This window comes from Cibotium barometz, chromosome 1, assembly GCF_041138505.1.
Source record: "Cibotium barometz isolate CiBa-2024 chromosome 1, ASM4113850v1, whole genome shotgun sequence".
NCBI classification, from domain to species: Eukaryota; Viridiplantae; Streptophyta; class Polypodiopsida; order Cyatheales; family Cibotiaceae; genus Cibotium; species Cibotium barometz.
The window spans coordinates 20,216,277-20,237,731 of record NC_141046.1 but is presented as its reverse complement, the minus strand read 5'-3'; the positions used below and the strand labels follow the sequence as shown (position 1 = coordinate 20,237,731).

The window sequence follows — 21,455 nt, the reverse complement described above, 5'->3', positions numbered from 1 at the left end:
CTCGGATAAAATTACTTGGAGTTATTGGCATTACAAACAAAGAGGAAAACTCAACTTTTTATAAGTAAATCAACTCAAGGCGGGGTGACAACTCTTCCTTGTATCATTTTGAGTGAAAAGTAAGCCACTTATTTGCTTTACTTCTTCTTTTGTGAAAATTTATCATCTATCTTCTATTTTTCCTTAAAATTTTCTCTATCATGGGGGGAAATCCACAAGTTCTGTCTATTCAAAAGCAACTTAGCAGCTACACAATCAAATATCTACTGAGAGGGAGTTGAGGAGGGAGCTAGAAGATAGATTATCCCAAAGAAAGAGGAGTAGAGGCCCAAATTTATCAGGTTCTAAAGACTCTAGAATTGGTAGGACTGTTGAGGTTACATTACATGCTCAAGATTCTAGGAAGGGTAGTAAGATTAGCCAGAAAGCTTAGGATTATGCAAATATTATAGGAAATTTATCAAGAATTTTACATACATTGCACGTCCATTGTGACAAATATCCTAAAGAATACTAAAAATTTTCATTAGACCGATAGACATGATAACTCTTTTCAAGATTTGAAAGAATCTCTTACTCATGCCCCTATGTTACAACTTCCTAACTTTATTAGATCATTCTTTATAGTTGTGATCCAATGCAAGTGGCTATAGGATTGGAGCAATCCTCATGCAAGATGGTCATCTCTTATAGCTGAGAGCTACAAGTTAAAACCAGTAGAGTGCAACTATAGTACATATGACAAAGAGGTGACTATTGTAATACATGCTCTTATAATTTGGAAACATTATCTTATGGGTTTCGAATTCATAATCAAGACTTATCAATATAGTATTAGACACTTGCTCTCTCGACCCTTGATTTCAAGATGGACACATTAAATGGATGTCTTTTATTGACAGTTTTTAGCCCCAATGATACAATATCAATTTGGAAGGAGAAATGTAGTGGATGATGCACTAAGTAGAAGATATGCAGGGAAAATGCAGTGTGGCCCATGCTCTAAGTAGACGATCTAGCATCAATAATATATCTACCATAGAGACCCTTTGAAGCCATGAAAAATTCCTATGAGTAGGATTTGGATTTTTTGAAGCCTTTAAACTCAATGAAAGATAACAATTGGATTCCTAATGGTGAGTACTCATATAATGAAGGATATATCTTCTTCTAAAATAATTATGCATTACACGACCCTTAAACAATTTGTTTTAGAGCCTCCTTACATGGGTCATCCTCTACATTACATGTTCTGGCCAGAGAATTTTATTAGCCTACAATAAAAAAAAGGATATACCTAGATTTGTTGTAGAGTGTATAACTTATCAAAAGATCAAGAGCTACAAAGGCAAGCTTAAAGGCATATTGATGCCATTATCCATTCCTAATTAAACCATGGAAGTATATATCAATGAACTTTATTACGTACACGATTTGAGAACTATAGTGGAACCCTTTAGTTAAGCAAGCCTATTTATTCCATGTAGAAAAGACATTGACATCTTAATAAGCCACATACTTGTTTTATCAAGCAAATCTTTATACATCATGGCTTACTCGAGGTCATTATGTCTGATTGTGATTCTAAGTTTTGTAATAATTTTTGGACTACACTCTTTGACAATTAAGGCACTAAGTTGGATTTCACGATCATATTTCATGCAGAGTCTAATTGACAGGTAGAAGTTACTAATAGTATAATTCTAGACTTTCTTAGTGCCTGTGTTTTATCCTAACCTAGACTTTGGGATAAATACATTCACCTTCTTCAAGTTGCTTACAAAAATACACCTCAGCATACAATACACCTCACCTTCTTCAAGTTGCTTACAACAATACACCTCAGCATACAAGCTGTGCACCATTTGAGATTATTTATGGAAGGATTTACCTATTCCTACCTCTTTTCTTTCTTATAAGTAGAGGTTACTCGATATTTTGAGAATATATCAACAGTATGCCAGCTATATGCAAGTCTTAAGAAGCGTACTAAACAAGAAACATAAAGCCATATCTTTCTTTTAAAGAAGGTGATTATGTTCTCTTAAGAATCAAGAAGAGACATCTCAAGCATGTTGAGAAGAATCCAGTAGTGGAATTGGCACTACGATTTTATGGACCATTTTGGGTCACCAAAAAGATTAATGACCTTGCGTATCGATTAGATTTGTCATCACTGACACATTCTCAATTCTATCTACATTAGTTTGTTGAACCATTTAGAGAACCACTTCCTTCACATCCTTTACACGTCCTACTTATGAAGAGCCACCTCTAATTGTTGATCAAGAGGAAATACTTGAACCTGGGATAATCATTGATCATCAAGACACTACCACATGGATGGGAAATACTTATAGCAAGTATCTTTTGACATTCAAGAATCATTCATCAATAGAAGATGCTTGGTGGATGCCTGAGTGATGTTTTTGCACTTGTCCAGACCTCATCTACTCATATAAACAAACACACAATTGAGGACAATTATAAACTCAAGCAAGAGGTTTGTTAGCTATACCCTTCTATGGTAGATTAGGGATGCATGTGAAATACCATTGCACCATGTTGGTAGTTGGTATCATGAGTGATTCCATTATTAAATACTAAGGGTTGGTATATGCACATTTGTTATTTGGGGCCATGCTAGTGTTATTAGTGTTTATGTTTGGGCCTAGCATATGGTATGATGTTGGGATCGATTGTATGTAACTAACATGGTTGGTATTATTGAGTAATAGGTGATGAGCACTATGAACTAGAACGTTGTATGGGTACAGAGTGCATATCAACTAGTGTTATGTTTGGGCCTAGCATATGGTATCATGTTGGGATTGATTGTATGTAACTAACATGGTTGGTATTATTGAGTAATAGTTGATGAGTACTATGAAGTAGGATTGATTGTATGTAACTAACATGGTTGGTATTATTGAATAATAGTTGATGAGTACTATGAAGTAGGATTTTGTATGGGTATAGGGTGCATATTTATCGTTTGCGGTATCATATGGAATACTCCATTTATTTGGCCACATGTCAACATTTTGTTATTATGTCCACCACCCATTTTGTTCCTTGTGCTCACAATGGGCCCTCTGCTTCGTTGTTCACCGAGCATGTGTGAAGTCCCCCTTATATTCAAAGGTTTTATTTTTCCTAGCCTTTGGCCAATCAAAATAAACGCTTGGTATATTTATGAAGAAATAGTTTTTTTCCCTCCAAGCCTACTTGGTTTCTTGTAAAACATATACACAAGCCTATTGTTACTTTGATTCAATGGAAAAGAATTCAGACCTCATGATACATATAACACTTACATGAAAGTTTTACAAGGGATTCATTATATGTCAAATAGATGATCAATGTAGAAAATGGGCACCAATAAAATTTTGAGAATAGATCCACAATCTCAAGTGTAACGGGCTAATGAGAATTTTTTTTCATATCATTAGGTTGGTGGTTGGTTTTGAGAAGACAAATGTCAACTTCCTAAAAATCTATGTAGTAGTTTTTTTTTTGGGAAAAATGTTGCTTGGTGCAAAGTCTTTCATTAGCTTTTTAACCATAAAAAACCTCATTAATATGTGTCCTTAATTATGATATTGATAGTGAGAGTGTGTCGTTGCTATATGTGAGCATGCCACACCACTATAATAGAATCAGCAATACGATAAGCACACTACTTTTGTGTTTACAACCAATGATTCAAAAGAGAATAAGTTGTTAATGGTGATTCTAATCGATGTGATTTAAATAATAATAATCAAAGAGGAGAGGAGAGAAAAAGTGTATGCATATAAACTTCACTTCAAAATAGAATCAAGCAAAGCAAGGTTCATGGCAAAATGTCAATTAATTTCCTTGCCTTGTGATTCTACTCATCGTCTCCCCCTCGTTTTTTTTCCCTCCAAATTCTTACCTATAAAAACACCATCAAAATGCTAGGAGAATACGAAGGTACCCACAAGATCCTCATCCCCACTATAACCCATGTATTCTGCTTCATGTCCACGCAGCTCAGTATTGCTTGCCCCTAAGCTATATGTCTTTTTCCTTTCTTTGCCTTTATCTTTTTGTAACACACCATCTCTCTCTTTCCTTTTCCCTCTCCCCCTCTAGCCCCTTTAAGACCCTTTCATACACCCCCCTCCTCTAGCCCCTTTAAGACCCTTTCACACCCCCTTCCTCTAGCCCCTTCAAGACCCTTTCACACACCCCCCCGCACCGTCCCCCCTCTCTCTCTCTCTCTCTCTCTTGGAATTCTAGTGGGCATTTTTAAAGGGGAGAATTCAATTTAGGTAGCTATGTTTCATTCTAGTTTATAGGCCATTTTATCAAGAGTATGTGCACACTATCATACATCATTCAATTTATCAAGAGCATGTGCACACTATCATACATCATTCAATTTTATCAAGAGGATGTGCACACTATCATACATCATTCAATTTTATCAAGAGTATAGTGGTGGTGTCTCCTCGGGCCTGCGGAGCTCAAGGGGGTTTGGGATTTGTGGGCGCCCAGGACCGTTCAAAAAATTCTCTTTCCACTAACACGATACTTCTTCTGTCGTGAAAAAGCTTTCGTTTTCTTGCCAGCCTCGTCTCTCCAACTGCCCACACAATTTCCCTCCCCAACCCTTCCCACACAGAGAGCGAGAGCGCGCGCGCGTGTTGCACTATCTACCTCTTGCAGCAATTTGCAACAGTCTTCTGTGTTTTTCTTCCCCTTCTGCTCTTGGGTTTCTGTTATCCATACCCTTCAATCCCTAATTTGGGTCCTGTTCTCCACCCTCGTCAACCTTATTTCCAGCATTTGGGTCCTTATTATCCGTAATTCCAGCATTTGGGTCCTTATTATCCCTAATTCCAGCAGTTGGGTCCTGTTTAATTCTTTTTATTCAGCCCTAATCTCAACATTTGGGACATGTTCTCCTTCGACGCCGAGTTCCAACATTTGGGCCCAATTTAACCCCAACATCAACATCTGGGGTTTGTTTAACCCTAATTAAACTCTTGGTTCCTGTTGAACCTGATGGGTTCCTTTAGCTGAATTATTTGCTCGATTCCTTCACAGCTTCTAGTTTCCTTGTTCATCCAGATAAAATCATTATCTCTCTTGAATAATTTACATGGAGCCCAAAATTAGAATTTATGTCGGAGGTTACACCTTCACGAAGAAAGTGTACATTGCAGTGGTGTCTGTGATCTGGCTCGTAGCATCGGTTCAAGCGTTCACAGATAGTGAAGACGGTATGTCAATACAATCCTGCTATCTTTTTCTAACTACAGATTTCTGCATATAGAGTTTTCATAGTCAGTTTCAGTTAATAATTGCTACACAGGCACATTGATTTCATCTCCTTTTTCTCTTCTCAACAATGAATCAGGGATCAGTTGTCCATTGAGCAATCTAATTCATTAGTGGGTTAGGTGAGATCAAAGGCTGAAATATGGCTGTGTACAGCCACAAATTAATAGGATTTGAGAAAGAACTAGAAATTAGAAATATAGGTTGAAAGTAGTTTAATCATGATTCGAAGGCATGTTTTGGCTTGTTTAAAATGCCAATACTAGCAAAGAAAGTGGCTAATAAATGTATACAATGGGTTCAACCCCTGAACCAGGGTTCGGGAAAAGACGGGCTCTTCATCCTAGAGCCTGCTTAACTTCTGAAAAATCCGGCTCATCTTGAGAGGAGAAGGAAAAATGTCTTTTCAAATTTGTCAAAAAAAATAGTAGTTATTGGATGAAACTATGAAGAGAATGCTTGCTCAAAGTTGTCTTTTCCTCTCTTTTCCTCTTCAACGCATGGTGAGAAGATTCATGTTAGGTTCACTAAAAAATGTTTCCCAAACACTAATAATGAATGTACTCATCATGTAGCTTTGAATGCAATGAAGTTGGTCACCGGGCCTTGCCTGGCTGGCTATCTACTACTGGTTGTGTCTACCCTCCTTTATCTCCATATCAGTAGTAGAAACTTATGGCGTGCACACACCTAAGAATCAGAACCCCATGGTGGAAAGAAGGCGGGAGAAATGTCAAGGGCCCTTTATTTTTTGAAATTGGCACTTCAATTTTTTTATTTACCATGTAAAAATGCCAATGGTCTGGTCAAACAAGCGAGGAAAAGCTTGCTGGCATGGGACATGGAAATCTGCAGGGCATATTGGAAATGGAACCATAATGCCCATTGTCCCACTGGTCCTACGTGGGACGGGGCTCTTAGCTCACATCAGCCCATGTTTGTACATGGTTTCACATGCAATGGCTGCTCCATGGCCTAGGGAGGTGTTGGCAGCCTTTGTTTGGTGCAAAAGTAGGATATCTTCACGCAATAGGTGGATGGGCAGGTGTAGGTGACATTGCCTCATATCATGGCCGACTTAATGGAAACTGTGTCTGCTGTCTCCAAGCTGGTCACACCCCTTCAACCTGAATTCTTGCATACGTCAATTAATCGCATGAAATTTTTCAAGATGGACACGCCTTTACAGGTAAACTCACACTTACTCTGTCAAATGGTCTATCCTATGTATGATGATGCTGATAGTCTGAGGCTTTGTGGACAGACCGTCATGAAGTTAAGATTGCACTCTAGTCCGCGTTAAGGTAAACAACATGTATGTTTATGCTATTGCTAGCTTTATGGGTCACAAGATCCATGGTTAAACACATATTGAAGATAGGATTGCAAGACATGATTCAGAATAACTCCTTGCACTCCTATCTCTAATCGTGTCATGCACCTCGTTAAGTTCGGGAATTACCCTGAAAAGGCTTGTGCTGCATGCTAGATTGATCACCTTTGTAAGGCACTTTGCTGTGATTTGGGGTTGCAGTGTATGCCTTGAATCAACTCTATACATCGTTGAGTTCACCCTCTTTAAATGGATGGATTGCAAGCGGTGGGGATCCATGTGTCGAAAATTGGGAAGGTGTCGCCTGCGCGGGACCTAATGTGACATTATTGTATGGCTCCTGCATACCATTTTCTTTTACATGCAAAACTATATTAATTTTCTTGTTATAATGCGCCTGAAAAGTGTTTTTGGGTTTCTTTTAATCCTGTCTCAGGAACCTATCAAGCGTCAATTTGACAGGCAAACTGGATTTTACATTAGAAAACTTGACAACCTTAATAGTATTGTGAGTATTTCAACGCCAACTTTCGACAGATAAAGAAGAGAATATCATCAAATGTTTTGAAATTCAAGAAGCTTCTGTTTCATGTCATGCATTGGGATACCCTCTTTTTGGCTTTCTGCACAGGTGCATTTCTTCCAACTCTCAAAGTCAGCTTTTGTGTTCCCAATTGGTGCATGGTACAGAGACCTCAGTAACAACCTTTTGTCGGGTGGTCTTCCTGTGCAGCTTCCACCACATATTCAACAACTGTAAGTGGTGCCATGTTTTGACATCGCTGATAGGGCTTTTTAACTTTTTTGACTAGGTGTGTTTCAAGTGAATGTGTGTGTACATACGAACATATATAGGTAGGTAGGTATGTAAGTACATACATACATACATAGATACATGATTAGATACATATGTGCATACATACATCCATCCTTACTTACTCACAGACATACATACATGCATGCATACTTACTCTTACACACACACACACACACTTTATATACATTACATGCAGTACATACATCTATGCATCCACAGTTACATACTTGCACACATACACATGCATGAAAATAAAAAGGAAATCAATATATTGGACAAATACTGTTACTTCAAGTATCATGGACTCTTCTTTCAAATTTGCAGAGATCTTTCCTCCAATCAGTTTACTGGCGACCTTCCATTCGCTTTTTCGGACTTAAGTAACTTGGCTAGCTTGTAAGTTTATCGTAGTGATGGATTTTTTATTGGCATTTAAGTGTCATATCAATGGCAGGAAGCCTAAGGTTGGAAACGTAAAGATTTGTTCAGAATGTTATCATGTGTACAGGAATGTCAGCAGGAACTTATTATCAGGAACTCTTCTTGATATGTTAGAACCATTAGATGCCCTGACAACCTTGTAAGTAACCATATATATAATAGTTCACTAAAAACTGTGTAAAGTATATGATGTTTTAGCTTAATTTCAAAGTTAATCAATGTGACATTGTGACAATAAGGCTCTTTACAGACAGATTTCCTGCCCATCGGACAGCGGGGTTTTTATAGGGGGAATCTCCCCTCTATAAGGAATGTTCTCATGGGGTGGGGTTGTGTCTGTAAAGATTTTAAGACACAAGGGTAACCTTTAATGTTTTGGGTCTGGATGCCATGTTTATAGAGATCTCTCAAAGAATGCCTTTGATGGCTCACTTCCACCATCATTTGCTGCTTTAACGAGTCTCAACTATCTGTGCGTCCGACTCTTCTCATTCACAGTTTTCTCATCAAATTGATGAGTTTGTTGCTCTAAAGCTGAAGCAAGAAGTAACGAGCTTTATTGGTATACATATACTTTCTAGGTATTTGCAAGATAATCATTTTACGGGAACCATAGACGTGTTGGCAAAGCTGCCACTTACAGATTTGTGAGCTTCTTTTGACTCAAATTACTTACCTTTTTCTAAATATAAAGGAATTTGCTTATAGATTTTAGTAATATAAAGTTGGTACATATTATGTGGTTTTTTTGTTGATTATTGATTGGGGTGATTGTCGGAGATCATACTGTATTTCCTACTGGTAATTTTTGAACCTACTCTTCTTTTTTGTTCTGTGTTTTTTTAGGGATATCTCAAACAATAGTTTTAAAGGCTGGATTCCACCAGAACTGCAAAACTTTCCTTTTTCAATGTGAGTAATATTTAACTTCTTTCTTTATGACTTTGTAGTTGCTTTGCACTTTAATTGCACTCCCTTGTACCGATTAACTTCAAAATCTAGAGAAAGCTAGGGTGGATCATATTAAAGCACTAAATCTGTGTTTAAAGACTAACAAATGATAAGCTTGAATAACACAAAACATCAAGATAATTGCATTACTAATCTCCCAAATTACGTGAGGAAGGAGAGCACATAAATTTATAATCTACACACTCTCCATGTGTCTAGCACACTCTATGTGATCCCCACACAAACTTGTGAAGGTTCATATGTATATCTTACATCATTCATGACATAGAAAATCTTAATCTTCTTTCACATTTTTTCACCAACCGATCTACAAACAAATAACCTTTGAATTGAGGCCTTTTAGACTTTCACACACATGCATCCAAACTCAAGGACTGTCCAAAATTCAACACTTCCCCTTGGTGATGGAGTTCCTTGACATTGTGCATGCCCACTTCTATACTTGAGACTCTAGGTTTGAGCAAACTAGAGGAATTATGTACCTATACTCCATAATCTTGGTTTGAGGAGGCCGCACGAATTACATATCTATACTCTAAACTCTTGGTTTGGGCAGACTGGTGGTGTTGGTTGAAGACCTTTATGGGACCTTGACCACCCTCAATGGGACACCCTTACACCTTGTAGAACATTTGTGCCTATGTGCTAGAGTTTTTCAAAGATACAAAGAAGAGCGTGGCAGAATCACACACATAGCATAGACAAGAGTCCTAAACTACTGCCCTGTATTATGTACAAGAAGAAGTAATATGCACCAATGCTCCTGGTCGGTTAGTAGTATTGATATCGGCCACCTTTACCCAATTGCCATGTCATCAGTGCCACATCACTACCGCCACATCATCATTGCCATGTGCTAGTGCCACGTGTCACTTGCGCTATCCGACTCTGCCTGTTGGCTGCTTTCTAATGTCTGGCTGTGCCCTGCATACTCGTAGGTGTGTCACATTCTCTCCGACTTGCATCGCAGCTGTCCCCAGTAGCCAGCTACATGGCCTCTTGATAAGCTCTCAACCACGGGCGAGACTGATCCTCATAAAACTAGAGTGCCTACTACATTGGGTAGCCCTTGAACTTGAAGACTACATCATTGGGGCTTCTTGATAATCTTGATTGGGCCTTTCTTTGGAGCAACTTCCCCGAACTGGTTCAGCTGATCTTTAGTTAAAACCCAATCTCCTTCTTTGAAGGTACTATCCCGACGATGTTTGTTTGGCTCACGGACTTGATTTGTCTCCGCCTTCCGTATTTCTTCCCGAACTTGTCGCAATAGCTGGTCCAAATCTTGAACCACCTAGTTTGCACCATAGTACCCTATGGAAGTTTTGAGAGCTCGGGTCTAACGTGGTACTGAACTGTAACTTCATCCCCAACCCATAGAACAAGGCACTGCAAAAGCCTCCAAACAAATTTTGGATTCCTGTCTGAGACGATTCTCTTTGGAAGTCCATGTAAGCGGAACACCTCCTGGATGAAAAGCTTGGCCACCTCCTAAGCATCTGCATCTAACTCGCAAGGAATAAAGTGGGTCTGCTTACTCAACCGATCAACAACCATAAGAATACAATCATTATGGAACATACGGCTCTTCGGCGATCCAACCACAAAGTCCGTAGAAATGTCCTCCCATGGCAACTCTGGAACTAGTAATGGGTGAAGCTCACCCGTAGCTTTCTTGGTGTCTAGCTTTGACTTCTGATAGACCTAGCAGAACTGTACATACCGATGAACATCTTGCTTCATGCAAGGTCAAAAGATAAGACCGGATAACTTCTCCAATGTTGGGCCCTCGCCACAGTGTCTTGAAATGGGAACATCATGTGCCTCGTGTAGCAGCACTTGGCGGAAATCACCGCCCTTGACAACACAAAGTCGATCCTTGTAGTACAACCACCCAGTACAACCACCCATCCCAAATGGTTCTAAAGCAATGCTATGCACACATTTACTCCAAGGTTCCTTGAAATTCAGGTCCTCAGCATGCATTGCCTTCGTTGGCATGAAATAATCACTATGGCAACAACCCACCGTGTGCACGGGATGTGGCCTTCAGCCTACTGTTTTGCAAGTAAGGAGGAGCCAACTGCTGCTAATCGAGGTGATGATCTGAGATGGCCGTTTGAGCTAGAGAAAATATGTCTTTGTATGTTGAGAATCCGGCCTAATGTACCACTTCTGCTGCTATGCCGGTCTCAAAGGGACCCACAAGAACCCCTTTTCTACTGTCTTGCAGCCGCCAATCAAGAGCCAGCTTCAAAGAGGGGTTCTGCCTTGCAAGAGATAATTTTTTACAATTTTTCCCACTAGTAAAGCCACAATGATAGATACTGAAGGCGCTTTTTAGATCTGATGAAAGCCACGACTTCTGTAATTTGCCTGCGCATGGCCCCCACTGCCATGAGAGAGGGTATGCCGCTAAGAGATTGTTTTTGATAAAGAATGGCAATGCTGGGCTGTTAGATATGCAGTAGCTGCCAAACATAAATGTAGGAAACTAAAGTTTTCGTCTGGTTCATGGTAGATGATTTCTAAGCTCCTGGCTGCTGTAGACTGCTTTCGATTAACAGATTTATTAAGGCTAAATCATTAACCTTTGAGAATTAGGTGGTATTGGTGCTCTCTCTCTCTCTCTGTGTCCCCCCTCCTTTTGTTGGCAGATTTTTTTTTTTTCATGTTTCCAACATCCAGTTATCCATGGATCACATGTACTCAGATTAGTCTCATAGACCCTTAGGCTCTTTCATAGACGCTTAATATAATCTCCTCTCTCTCTCCTCTCTCTCTCTCTCTCTCTTATTGTACCCTATATGTGGCCTAGTAGAATCTATATTTTTCATCTTGTATAATCAGAGTCTGAGATCTTAGCTCTCAGTTTTCAGTTTTAGTTTACTGTTGCTTTATCTTATTTCATCCATGGCGAGATTTCATGGACACTTTGAAGTTTGTACACATCATTTTGGTCTCATAGACCCTTTGGGTCTTTTGAAGACATTAATATAACTCTCTCTCTCTCAGCAACAGGAGGTGGAGAGGAGCCTACCCTTATCTTACCCTAACTAACTGAACCTAAGCTTTGATACCGATTTTGAAATCTAGAGAAAGCTAGGGTAGATCATAACAAAGCACATAATCCGTGTTTCAGACTAGCAAAATGATCAGCTCAATGATTAAAGAATTGTTTACCGCATCGAGGTAATTGCATACAAATCTCTCACATTAAGTGAGAAAGATTATTGCACACATGTATCTCTTTGAGATCTACACACTTCGCATGTGCCTAGCACACTCCATGTGACCCCCACACAAACCATGCGAAGGCTTTTGTGTACACCTTAAACCATCCATGACATAGGGAATCCTTATTTTTACTCACCAATCAATTGCTAAACAAATAACCTTGATTTTAAGACTCTTAGTGTAAGAAGTACGTCCAATCATACCCAAGCCATCAAGACCAAGCAATGCACCAGGAGGCAACCACGATGAGCACAACCCTTTGTATGTAATCTCAGATGGCCCCTTCCTTCAAAAATGTTGAATACTCTGTTCACTTCCTTCACAAATGATTTTTTTTTCTTGGATTGGAGCAAAAAGTACACATTTTGTCTGGTATACGGCTGATGTTACATTGATTGGTTTTGGCTCAAATTGGAAATAAAGCATTTGTAGCTGCTTGTTCTAGAGCACTAAATCATATTCACATGATTGTGTTAGAAATAATGCCCAAACATGTGCTAAATTCCCTAAGGTTGTTTTTAGCATTTATCCCAACTATAGGTGTCATTTAGTGAAACACCTTACCAAGCATAAGAGGGGAAACTCATGAGTTGAGAAATTCAAGGAGCTCAATTCCAGGAGAAGATTATGGATGAGAATATGAAACCTGCAGATCTAATCGATGATGTAAAGAGCTTAAACCTCTTGCGTATATAATGGCACATCTAATACAAAGCTGAATATAGCATGTTTATTTACTATCATTCTGTCTCCTTGTTTAATTTATTGATCTCGTATCCCTAATCATGCTTACATCATCACTATGAAATATTTAGCTTTTGATCCACCTTAGTTTTGCAACAAGTGGTATCAGAGCTGATGGTGTACATCTTGTTTCTGTCAGTGTATGGTGTTTCGACCTTTGAGCTCACGTAGCGCCCAAGTCTACTATTTTTGCTTGTTTTGGCTCACCCAAAGTCCATTAGCTCCTCTTCAGTAGGCTCAGAGCCCGCCTCGGGGAGCTCAACCCATTTTCACCCTGGCTGCCTCCCTTGAAGGTGAGGCTTAGCCACAGTTGTGGCTTATGTGGCGAACCTTTGTTGTGCATGAGAAGTGTGCTCCAATTTCTACGTTGCATTGTGTTATTACCTTCCATGCATCGGCCCCTATGTAGTTCATCACCTGTAGTAGCTGACCCCTAAAGTGCAGCGACCTGGCACTGCCTGCCAGCAAACAGAATCGTCGCCTTCAACTGTTGCAACTACTGCGCATTGCCCTGTTATGCCCATTTCCACTACTGTCACTTCACAACGCAGCAAAAAAAAATCGGTGCAGCCAAAACCAAGCAAGAGTAAAGGTGGTTTGACAGCCCACCTACTATTGCTTCTGTGATTGCTATTCAACATTCTTCTTCTACTGTGCTTTGCTTCAGCAGCCCACACCATCGACGATCAGCAGGGTCATCCCCTCAGGTAGCGCCTCCTCCAGCCGTCGACGCCCAGCACATGCAATCATTACCATCGAAGCTCAAACCCACGTCAGCAGTGCCCACGTGCAGTCGACGCCTTTGCCTTGTGTCCACGCTGAGCCATGTGCAGGTTTGATAAGCAAAGCCTTACCTTCTTTACAAGTTTAAACATTTTCAAAAATTAAAAGCTTAAGAGCTTGTTCACATTGTTCTTCACACTAGAGGCCATTCACACCAAAGGGCACATTCTCATTGATTAAAGACTGTTCACATGCGCAGCGTTCATGGAGCCTTTTTTCCCTTAAAGGCACTTCACTCATTGTCTATCTCATCCCATGACTTATAGCTATGTCCAGTAGTAACTGGTTGAAATCATTAATATTCCGTCTTCAAATAGTGAAAACTCATCATTATCTTCAATCAACCAACCCTCCAAATCTTCACAAGAAGTAACCTGTTACCTACTCCACCAAGAACCTCTAGGAGAGAGAAGCTGCCCATTAGAAGAAGAATTAATGTAGCACCTAGAAAGCTGTGGAATCTAAAGAAACCCTGGTATTATAAAGAAGTCATTAAAACAAGTTTCAGTCCTTATCTTGCATCAAACCTTTATTTGTAAGGGACAGAGGATATGAAAGAAGACATGGGTTATTAACTTTATTTATTTAAGCTTAGATACTCTTTTTCATGGCATTGTAAACCAAGTGTTTCTATCTAATGTGCCATCTTTTATATGGGCATCTAGCTTAGTGAGATAGCCACTTTTTTGTATGGCAAACTCACCTTGGTCATCATAACCATTGTATCTCCAGCTTTGTACCTACCTTTGATTGTGGGAGGGCATTCAAGTTTAGGTCATCTTAAGCCTTTTTTATCTTTACCCATGTTTGGTTCATGGAAGCGTGTTAGAAATAATGCCCAAACATGTGCTAAATTCCCTAAGGTTGTTTGTAGCATTTATCCCAACCATAGGTGTCATTTAGTGAAACACTTTTACCAAGCATAGAAGGGGAAACTCGTGCGCATCTAGTTTGCTGAGAATTTCAAGGAGCTAAATTCGAGGAGAAGATTATGGAACTTGCAGATCTAATCGATGATGTAAACAGCTTGAACCTCTCGCATATATAATGGCGCATCTAATACAAAGCTAAATATAGCATGTTTGTTTATTGTCATTCTGTCTCATTGTTTAATTTGTTGATCTCGTATCCCTAATCATGCTTACATCATCACTATCAAATATTTAGCTTTTGATCGACCGTAGTTTTGCAACAGACTGGAGGTTGTCTTCCTTGTTGAGGCTTTTATCTCATTTAAACAGTTTGTTTATGCTTGACATGTAGGCTTGCAGGAAACTCTTTCAATGCATTTCCTGCTCCTCCCCCACCTCTGTTTTTGCCACCACCTCCATTAGATGGATCAAGCTCACAAAGTGTCATTGAGAAGTCTCCAACAAGCAAGCGAACAAGTGGATCTGGAGGGTATTTGACGGTGGGCAGACTTTTAGGAATTGCAGTGGCAGCAATTGTGACAGTTGCCATAGTTGTGCTTATCATCCTTTTCTTTGGGTCGAGAAGTTATTACAGAGAAAGGGAAGAGAAGTATGATGCAGAAAGTTCCTGGCATGGTGCCCTCATCCCCTCTTGGAAAGGTGTGATTTGGCCTAAAATGTTATTCCTAGATCAGTGAGGTTTGTGATGTAAACAAATCTTGTATGTATGTGTATGCATAGGTTCTGTATTTACCCCATGGGCACAATAGCTATGCTGACATTACATACATTTTTTCAAACAGGAAACCAGAAGCAGCCTTTTGTTCTAGTTGGAAACCAGAAGGAAGAACCAGAGCCACTGACGAAGGTGCCACTGAAGGCTAACAACAAGTCATCCGAGTTCACTCCACTGAAACCTCCCCCTGTCCATGTAGAAAACTTCAAGCTTGGAAAGAGCAAGGGATCAACTCCCGCAGCCCTTACCATGGGAGTGAAGGACTCAATAGCAGTCCAGGCTTACACGATTGCAGAGCTACAACTTGCTACCCAAAGCTTTGCTGAAGAAAACCTGATCGGTGATGGAACTCTTGGTAAAGTCTACAAAGCGGTGATGCCAAATGGAAGGGTGTGTATGGCAGAATATCTTCCTTGACCTTGCGTACCTTCTTTTTTATATGTACGAGTGGTAAATGCCTGTGCTCTGTACATGCCCTCTCTCTCTCTCTCTCTCTCTCTCTCTCTCTCCTTGCAAAATGGCGGCCCCTTTCTCCCACTCTCACAAAAGGGTGGAGGCACGTGGGATGCGGGAGAATAGGGGGCTTTCATTGGATTGCTTTATACTATGATTGTGATGCATTTGTTGGTCCTTCTAGGACCTAGTGCTCTCGTTGTATTTGAGGGGGTCAAAAGTCCTTTTATCAAACATATAATCTTTTCTAAATCTGGATTTTCTTGCGGTGTCCAGTTTGTGGCTGTGAAGAAGCTGGACTATTCAATAACCCGAATGGGGCATGAGGATTTTCTGGAGTTTCTGTTGAAAATTTCACGCCTTCACCACGAGAACATAACCCAACTGGTGGGATATTGTGTGGAGCATGGAGAGCATCTCCTTGTATATGAATTCGTGGGCAATGGTACCCTTTATGAGAATTTGCATTCAGAGTTGGAAAAAAACCAGAGGCTATTATGGGAGCCTCGTGTGAAGATTGCTTTGGGTGTCGCCAAAGCATTGGAGTAAGTGGTTTAATCTTTACAAGATGAATAATTCTTTTGTATCCAGGTGTCATGTTGGCTTGAATGTCAAGTTTTTGTGTGTTCTTTTGGAACAGATATTTGCATGAAAAATGCGAGCCAGCCATCTTCCACTGCAAGTTAACATCCACCAACATTCTCCTTGATGATGACCTGACTCCTCATTTGTCTGACTGTGGTCTTGCAAATCATTTCTTACACGAACAGGTATGCACGTTTTGATCTGTGTTGCTAGGTGATACAAAACATGTTTCGATAACATTTTATATTTTTATGAATATTTTCTAAAACAATCAAGGGGGGATAAAATTCATGTTCTAGCCAGGTACATACAAGGAAATCAAATTTTGAGCATACCAACATTTAAATAGATACAAAAGTGCTGTATTTACGCTGAATTTGTAGTAAAAGACCATACGAGAACATGGACATAAAGTATGGCCCATCATCTATGGCAAATGCGCATGCTGCACATCACAAATATGGCAATGTCTGGACTCTAGGCTCTGAATGTCAAAGATCAAAGTGAATTATTCTACAAAAAACTAACTGTCACAATCTTAATTGAGAGTAGTGTACACATTTAAGTGTGGCAATCTTAAATTAGTAGTGTACACAAATGAAATACAACTTTCAACGAGTTCTCAAGCTACTATGTAGTAAGGATAATGCCCTCTAGTTGGAAGAGGGCTCAAGACTCTCCCTCTTTCTCAAGATCTTACACCTCCCAAAAAAGAAAAAAGACACAGGTAAAGAAAATCTTTCATATTTTAGAAACGATTCTTTCTTGTTTTACACAGTTTTGTATGGTATGAAACACATTTGATGCAACACTGGTATTCTTGATCAGTAAATTGTCTCCAAGCTTCACACACTGGTTGACTTCACAATCTTTGATCACATACGATAACAGAAAAAAGACCAATAAGAGGCATTGTACCTGCACCATCATGCTCTCCTTAAATCTGTCCGGACTTGTTATAAGCTGCACCATCATGTTCTCCTTGGATCTTTCCGGACTTGTATCTCCCTTGACGGTTGCACCATCTTGCTCTCCCTGGTTGCACCATCATGCTTTCCCTTGTTGTGCCTGGATTTAGAATACCTCCACATTATCTACAAACTTGTGATGCACATAAATTATATTAGTGCTTGTTTTTCTTGATTTTTTTGTGTGGGGACATCTAGACATTCAAAGATGGTCAAGAAATGAGTCATTGTTGATTGCTGCATCCTGCTCAGCATAGAAAGATCAGTGTGAGCCTTGCACTTAAAATTCTGCTCTTATCTGTGCTACTTATAATATCATAACTTTTCATGCAGACTTCTGCTGAACATCTTGGGTATAATGCCCCCGAGCATACATCGTCTGGGATTTACACAACAAAGAGCGACATATACAGCTTTGGGGTGGTAATGTTAGAGCTTCTAACAGGGCGCAAAGCATGGAACAGGTATGATTTGCAGGTACACAATGCAGCAGATTCATATGCTGTGTATGTTGATGATGGGGTTTTTTATGTGCCTCGTGTTTTAATCCTCCAGCGCAAGGCCTAGGTCAGAGCAATTTCTAGTAAGATGGGCGGTCTCGCAGCTGCATGACATCGATGCTCTTGCAAAGATGCTTGACTCTGCCATTGAAGGAACTTATTCTAAAAGATCGGTATCCCGATTTGCAGATGTCATCTCTCAGTGTGTTCAGGTTGTGCTATATTAGAACACTATTTTCTCCCAATTTGAACTCCTTGGATTATTCAGAACTTAACCCATCCCTTTTGTGCATGTTTGGTAACTTTTGATCTACTAGATGGAACCGGAGTTCCGACCCTCAATGTCAGAAATTATACAGTACTTGGAGCACCTTCAGGAGATGTGATGTGAAGCCTGCACTTTCAAGTTAAAAGCTATTATAGAGTCATGGAAACTCTCATACACAAGATTATTCATGGAGGGTTCAGCTTCAACCTTGACATGTGTGAGGTTTTAGCTTCAACCTTGACATGTGTGAGGTTTTAGCTGCAACCTCATATATCTCTTAGCTACTCTGAGCTGACTTGATGTGAAGTTGGACTTGAACTACGGAGATTCTTCGAGGGATCTCCTGATGTGTAAATCCTGATAATCAGTGGAAATTGTTGCTTCAACCTTAGGTGCATGATGTCGAGCTTTTTGGCATCTGGGCTGCATCAGGCTAACCTCAATAGATGTAATTAGTATAAGAGTTGCAAAACCAATCAAACATTCAATTTCCTATATAAATAAAGGACTGCCTTTATGGAGAATTGAATCACAAATAATAAATTGACCAATTAAAAAAATTATATTAAAAACTTGTACAGCTAATATTTATGCATCAATATTATTACAAGTTAACTACTTCAATTCTCTCTCTCTCTCTCTCTCTGTCTCTCTCTCTGTCTCTCTCTCTCTCTCTCTCTCACACACACACACAAAAAAAAACCATTTATTTACACACACACACACACACACACACACACACAACCATTCATAAGAACTTTATGTTTACAAAAGATGCTAGATTTAAATTTAGTTTATATTTTCATAATGCAAGATTAACATTGGCTACAAAAGATTCAAAAGATGCTAGATTCAAACTTGGTTTGTATTTTCATAATGCAAGATTAACATTCACTACAATCTCTCCTTCCTTTCAACATTGGTCACAAGAGAAGACTATGTCAAGATTTCTCTCTAACTAGAAAGAAATTTTCCTTATATATATGTATGTATGTATGTATATACCTATAGGCTATGTGTGTCTGTATTTGTGTGTGTGTGTGTGTGTGTGTGTGCGTGTGTGTGTGTGTGTGACTAGATAAAAACTTAATCTATATACCTTTATAAAATAAAAGCATTAATTAAATAAATATAAAATATATTTAAACATATTGAATCATGTTAAACTAAATCATAAATGAATTTTGAATATATATCTATAAAATATATATTTAAAAAATATGTATCTATGACATATATATACTCTCTATATCCCAAATCCCCCCTTCCTTATTCTCTTTCTTCACCACCAAGAGTAGTGCCACCAGACTTCCCAACCAAATGGACTACACTCTAGGATTTTAAGAAGATAGGTGTTATTATTTATTCCTATGCTCAATGTGGCATCTCATCCTTATTCCCTTTTCTTTTGGATGGAGATTATTGTACATAGCTTTGGTTGTGCCCAAACATCACATAAGCCATTATTTTAGCCCCCTATGATAATACTTTTTTATTTTATTTCATTCCCCCTCCATGTCTAACTCTAATAATAGCTTATGTGGCCAAACATCACATAAGCCATTATTTTAGCCCCCTATGATAATACTTTTTTATTTTATTTCATTCCCCCTCCATGTCTAATAACCATAACTTGGTTAAGGTCTCAGACATTAACCCTTCTTTGCATTCTTTTAACTACAGACTAGGTTTTTATCCATGGTATTTTGAAAATGCACAACAAAATTGAATCAAAACCTTGAAATCTATTTTAGTAATCAAAATTCTACTTGTGACAAGCAAGTTTTAGCTTCATTGCTTAATAGAGGCATGCATTCAACATGATTTGGACTCTCTTCATTGACTTGGTCTATTGTCAAGCTACAAGAATATAAACAAGGATGATAACATAAAGAGCTTGTAAGGTTCTAATTAACTTAAAAGGTATGCCTAAACTAGTGGTGTCAAGAGTCGTACATTTTGAGTTTAAATGTGTGGCACCTCATCGATTTCATCTTCATCCACATTTTCCATGTTTTCACTAGCCCCTTTTGTCTTTTGTCAACCCCCCTTTTTTAAATGGGGCTACCCCTTTTTGTGTTTCTTCCCCTGCCCATTAGTTTTTTGATTTTCCTTGTGGCTCATGTTCTTTTGTGGCCTTTTTGCTTGATATAACCTTGTATCCAAATACATGGTTAGAAATATTTTAAGATAAGAAAGGATCACTAAATTACACATTTGATATTTGCAAGAGAAACTACTATTTCACAACTCCTCTTCAAAAGGGTATGTGCCATCTGTATAATGTAGCCCACCATTAGCAATAAACTCCATGTCCTTGTGTCTATCCAAGCCTCTGGGTTTATGTTATTTGTACTAGGATGGTCACTTGATTACAATACCAATACATTGATTGGATTTCATTTTGCTCTTTGAAGGAATAGTTCTCAACAAAGTTGACGAGACCGAGACTACCACATCAGCAGGAAAGTTTTCAATGCAATCTGTGTACTATTGGGCCTACCATTTGTAAATAAAGTTGTGTTGAGTAAAACTCTTTATGTGCGCTTTGCAAACAAGGATAAAAATTCCATGTACTTCATATGTTGTACCACAAGATCTTTTCTCTTTTTATTTACACCACCTTCATCCAGATGTCTTGTCTCTATGCCTTGAAAGAGCTTGACAGAAAGGAGCAAGTTACTAACATCTGTTATCTCATTGGGACACAACTCCCCACACAAGCCCATTATGCATTTATAATTGTGGAAAATTTGAGTCTTCTAGCCTTGGGTAAAGTAAGGTCTCCCAGATAGTGGTAACACTAGTGTAACCAAAGTGTACAGTTGAACACATCCAAATGCTTGTTCTCTGAGAAAAAATTGTGCAAGCACATTGGCATGCTGCCCCATGGAGTCCAAACTGGAAATGCCGCATGTAATTGAATGAATCCTTTAAAAACAACATTTGCACATGAGCAACACAGCAACAAGTGTATCGATCCTTCAACTTGCACATAAAAAAGGGCTTAAGGCCCTCAAAGCTTCTTTGAGAAATTATCAGATGTGGATAGCATGCCTTGAATCTTTTGTCAAACTCCACCTGCCCCATAAAACAAGGAGTTTGTTAATGTATAGCTGGAACACTACAGTTGTGACAGTACATCAGAAACACTATAGTAATTCTATACAACTTTGGAGTGCTTTTGGACCACTTTACGGGGCTTGTGCACAAGTCAATATAGCTTCTACACAATCTAACGTTACTTCTAGATCACTTTACAGTAACCCATACCTTTTAAAAGTACTTTTGGGCCACTTTAGTAATTCTAGGCAACCAAGTACCACATGAGAATATAACCTTCACAATACTTAGGGACAACCTAACATAACTTCTGTCTACTTTTTAGTTCTTCTGA

General features: G+C 39.1%; 1 protein-coding gene across 1 annotated transcript; it reads left to right on the top strand.

Annotated features, from left to right (window-relative positions):
• The first annotated feature begins 4,439 nt into the window (after positions 1-4,439).
• LOC147641707 (protein STRUBBELIG-RECEPTOR FAMILY 7-like) lies at positions 4,440-18,579 on the top strand. Its single transcript, XM_086798776.1, has 16 exons — positions 4,440-5,252; positions 6,845-6,974; positions 7,080-7,151; positions 7,334-7,399; positions 7,785-7,856; positions 7,969-8,040; positions 8,302-8,373; positions 8,483-8,548; positions 8,748-8,813; positions 14,901-15,208; positions 15,352-15,674; positions 16,014-16,282; positions 16,378-16,507; positions 17,624-17,754; positions 17,846-18,002; positions 18,108-18,579. Exons 1-16 carry the CDS (start codon positions 5,132-5,134, stop codon positions 18,174-18,176), a joined length of 2,124 nt encoding a protein of 707 aa, XP_086654902.1. The 5' UTR covers positions 4,440-5,131; the 3' UTR covers positions 18,177-18,579.
• The last annotated feature ends 2,876 nt before the right edge of the window (positions 18,580-21,455 follow it).

Excerpts from the sequence above, each read along its gene's own strand:
- LOC147641707 (XM_086798776.1), top strand. The coding sequence starts at position 5,132 with ATGGAGCCCAAAATTAGAATTTATGTCGGAGGTTACACCTTCACGAAG. Across the intron at positions 7,857-7,968 it reads TTAAGTAACTTGGCTAGCTT|GAATGTCAGCAGGAACTTAT; the intron begins GTAAGTTTATCG and ends TCATGTGTACAG. Across the intron at positions 8,549-8,747 it reads AAGCTGCCACTTACAGATTT|GGATATCTCAAACAATAGTT; the intron begins GTGAGCTTCTTT and ends GTGTTTTTTTAG.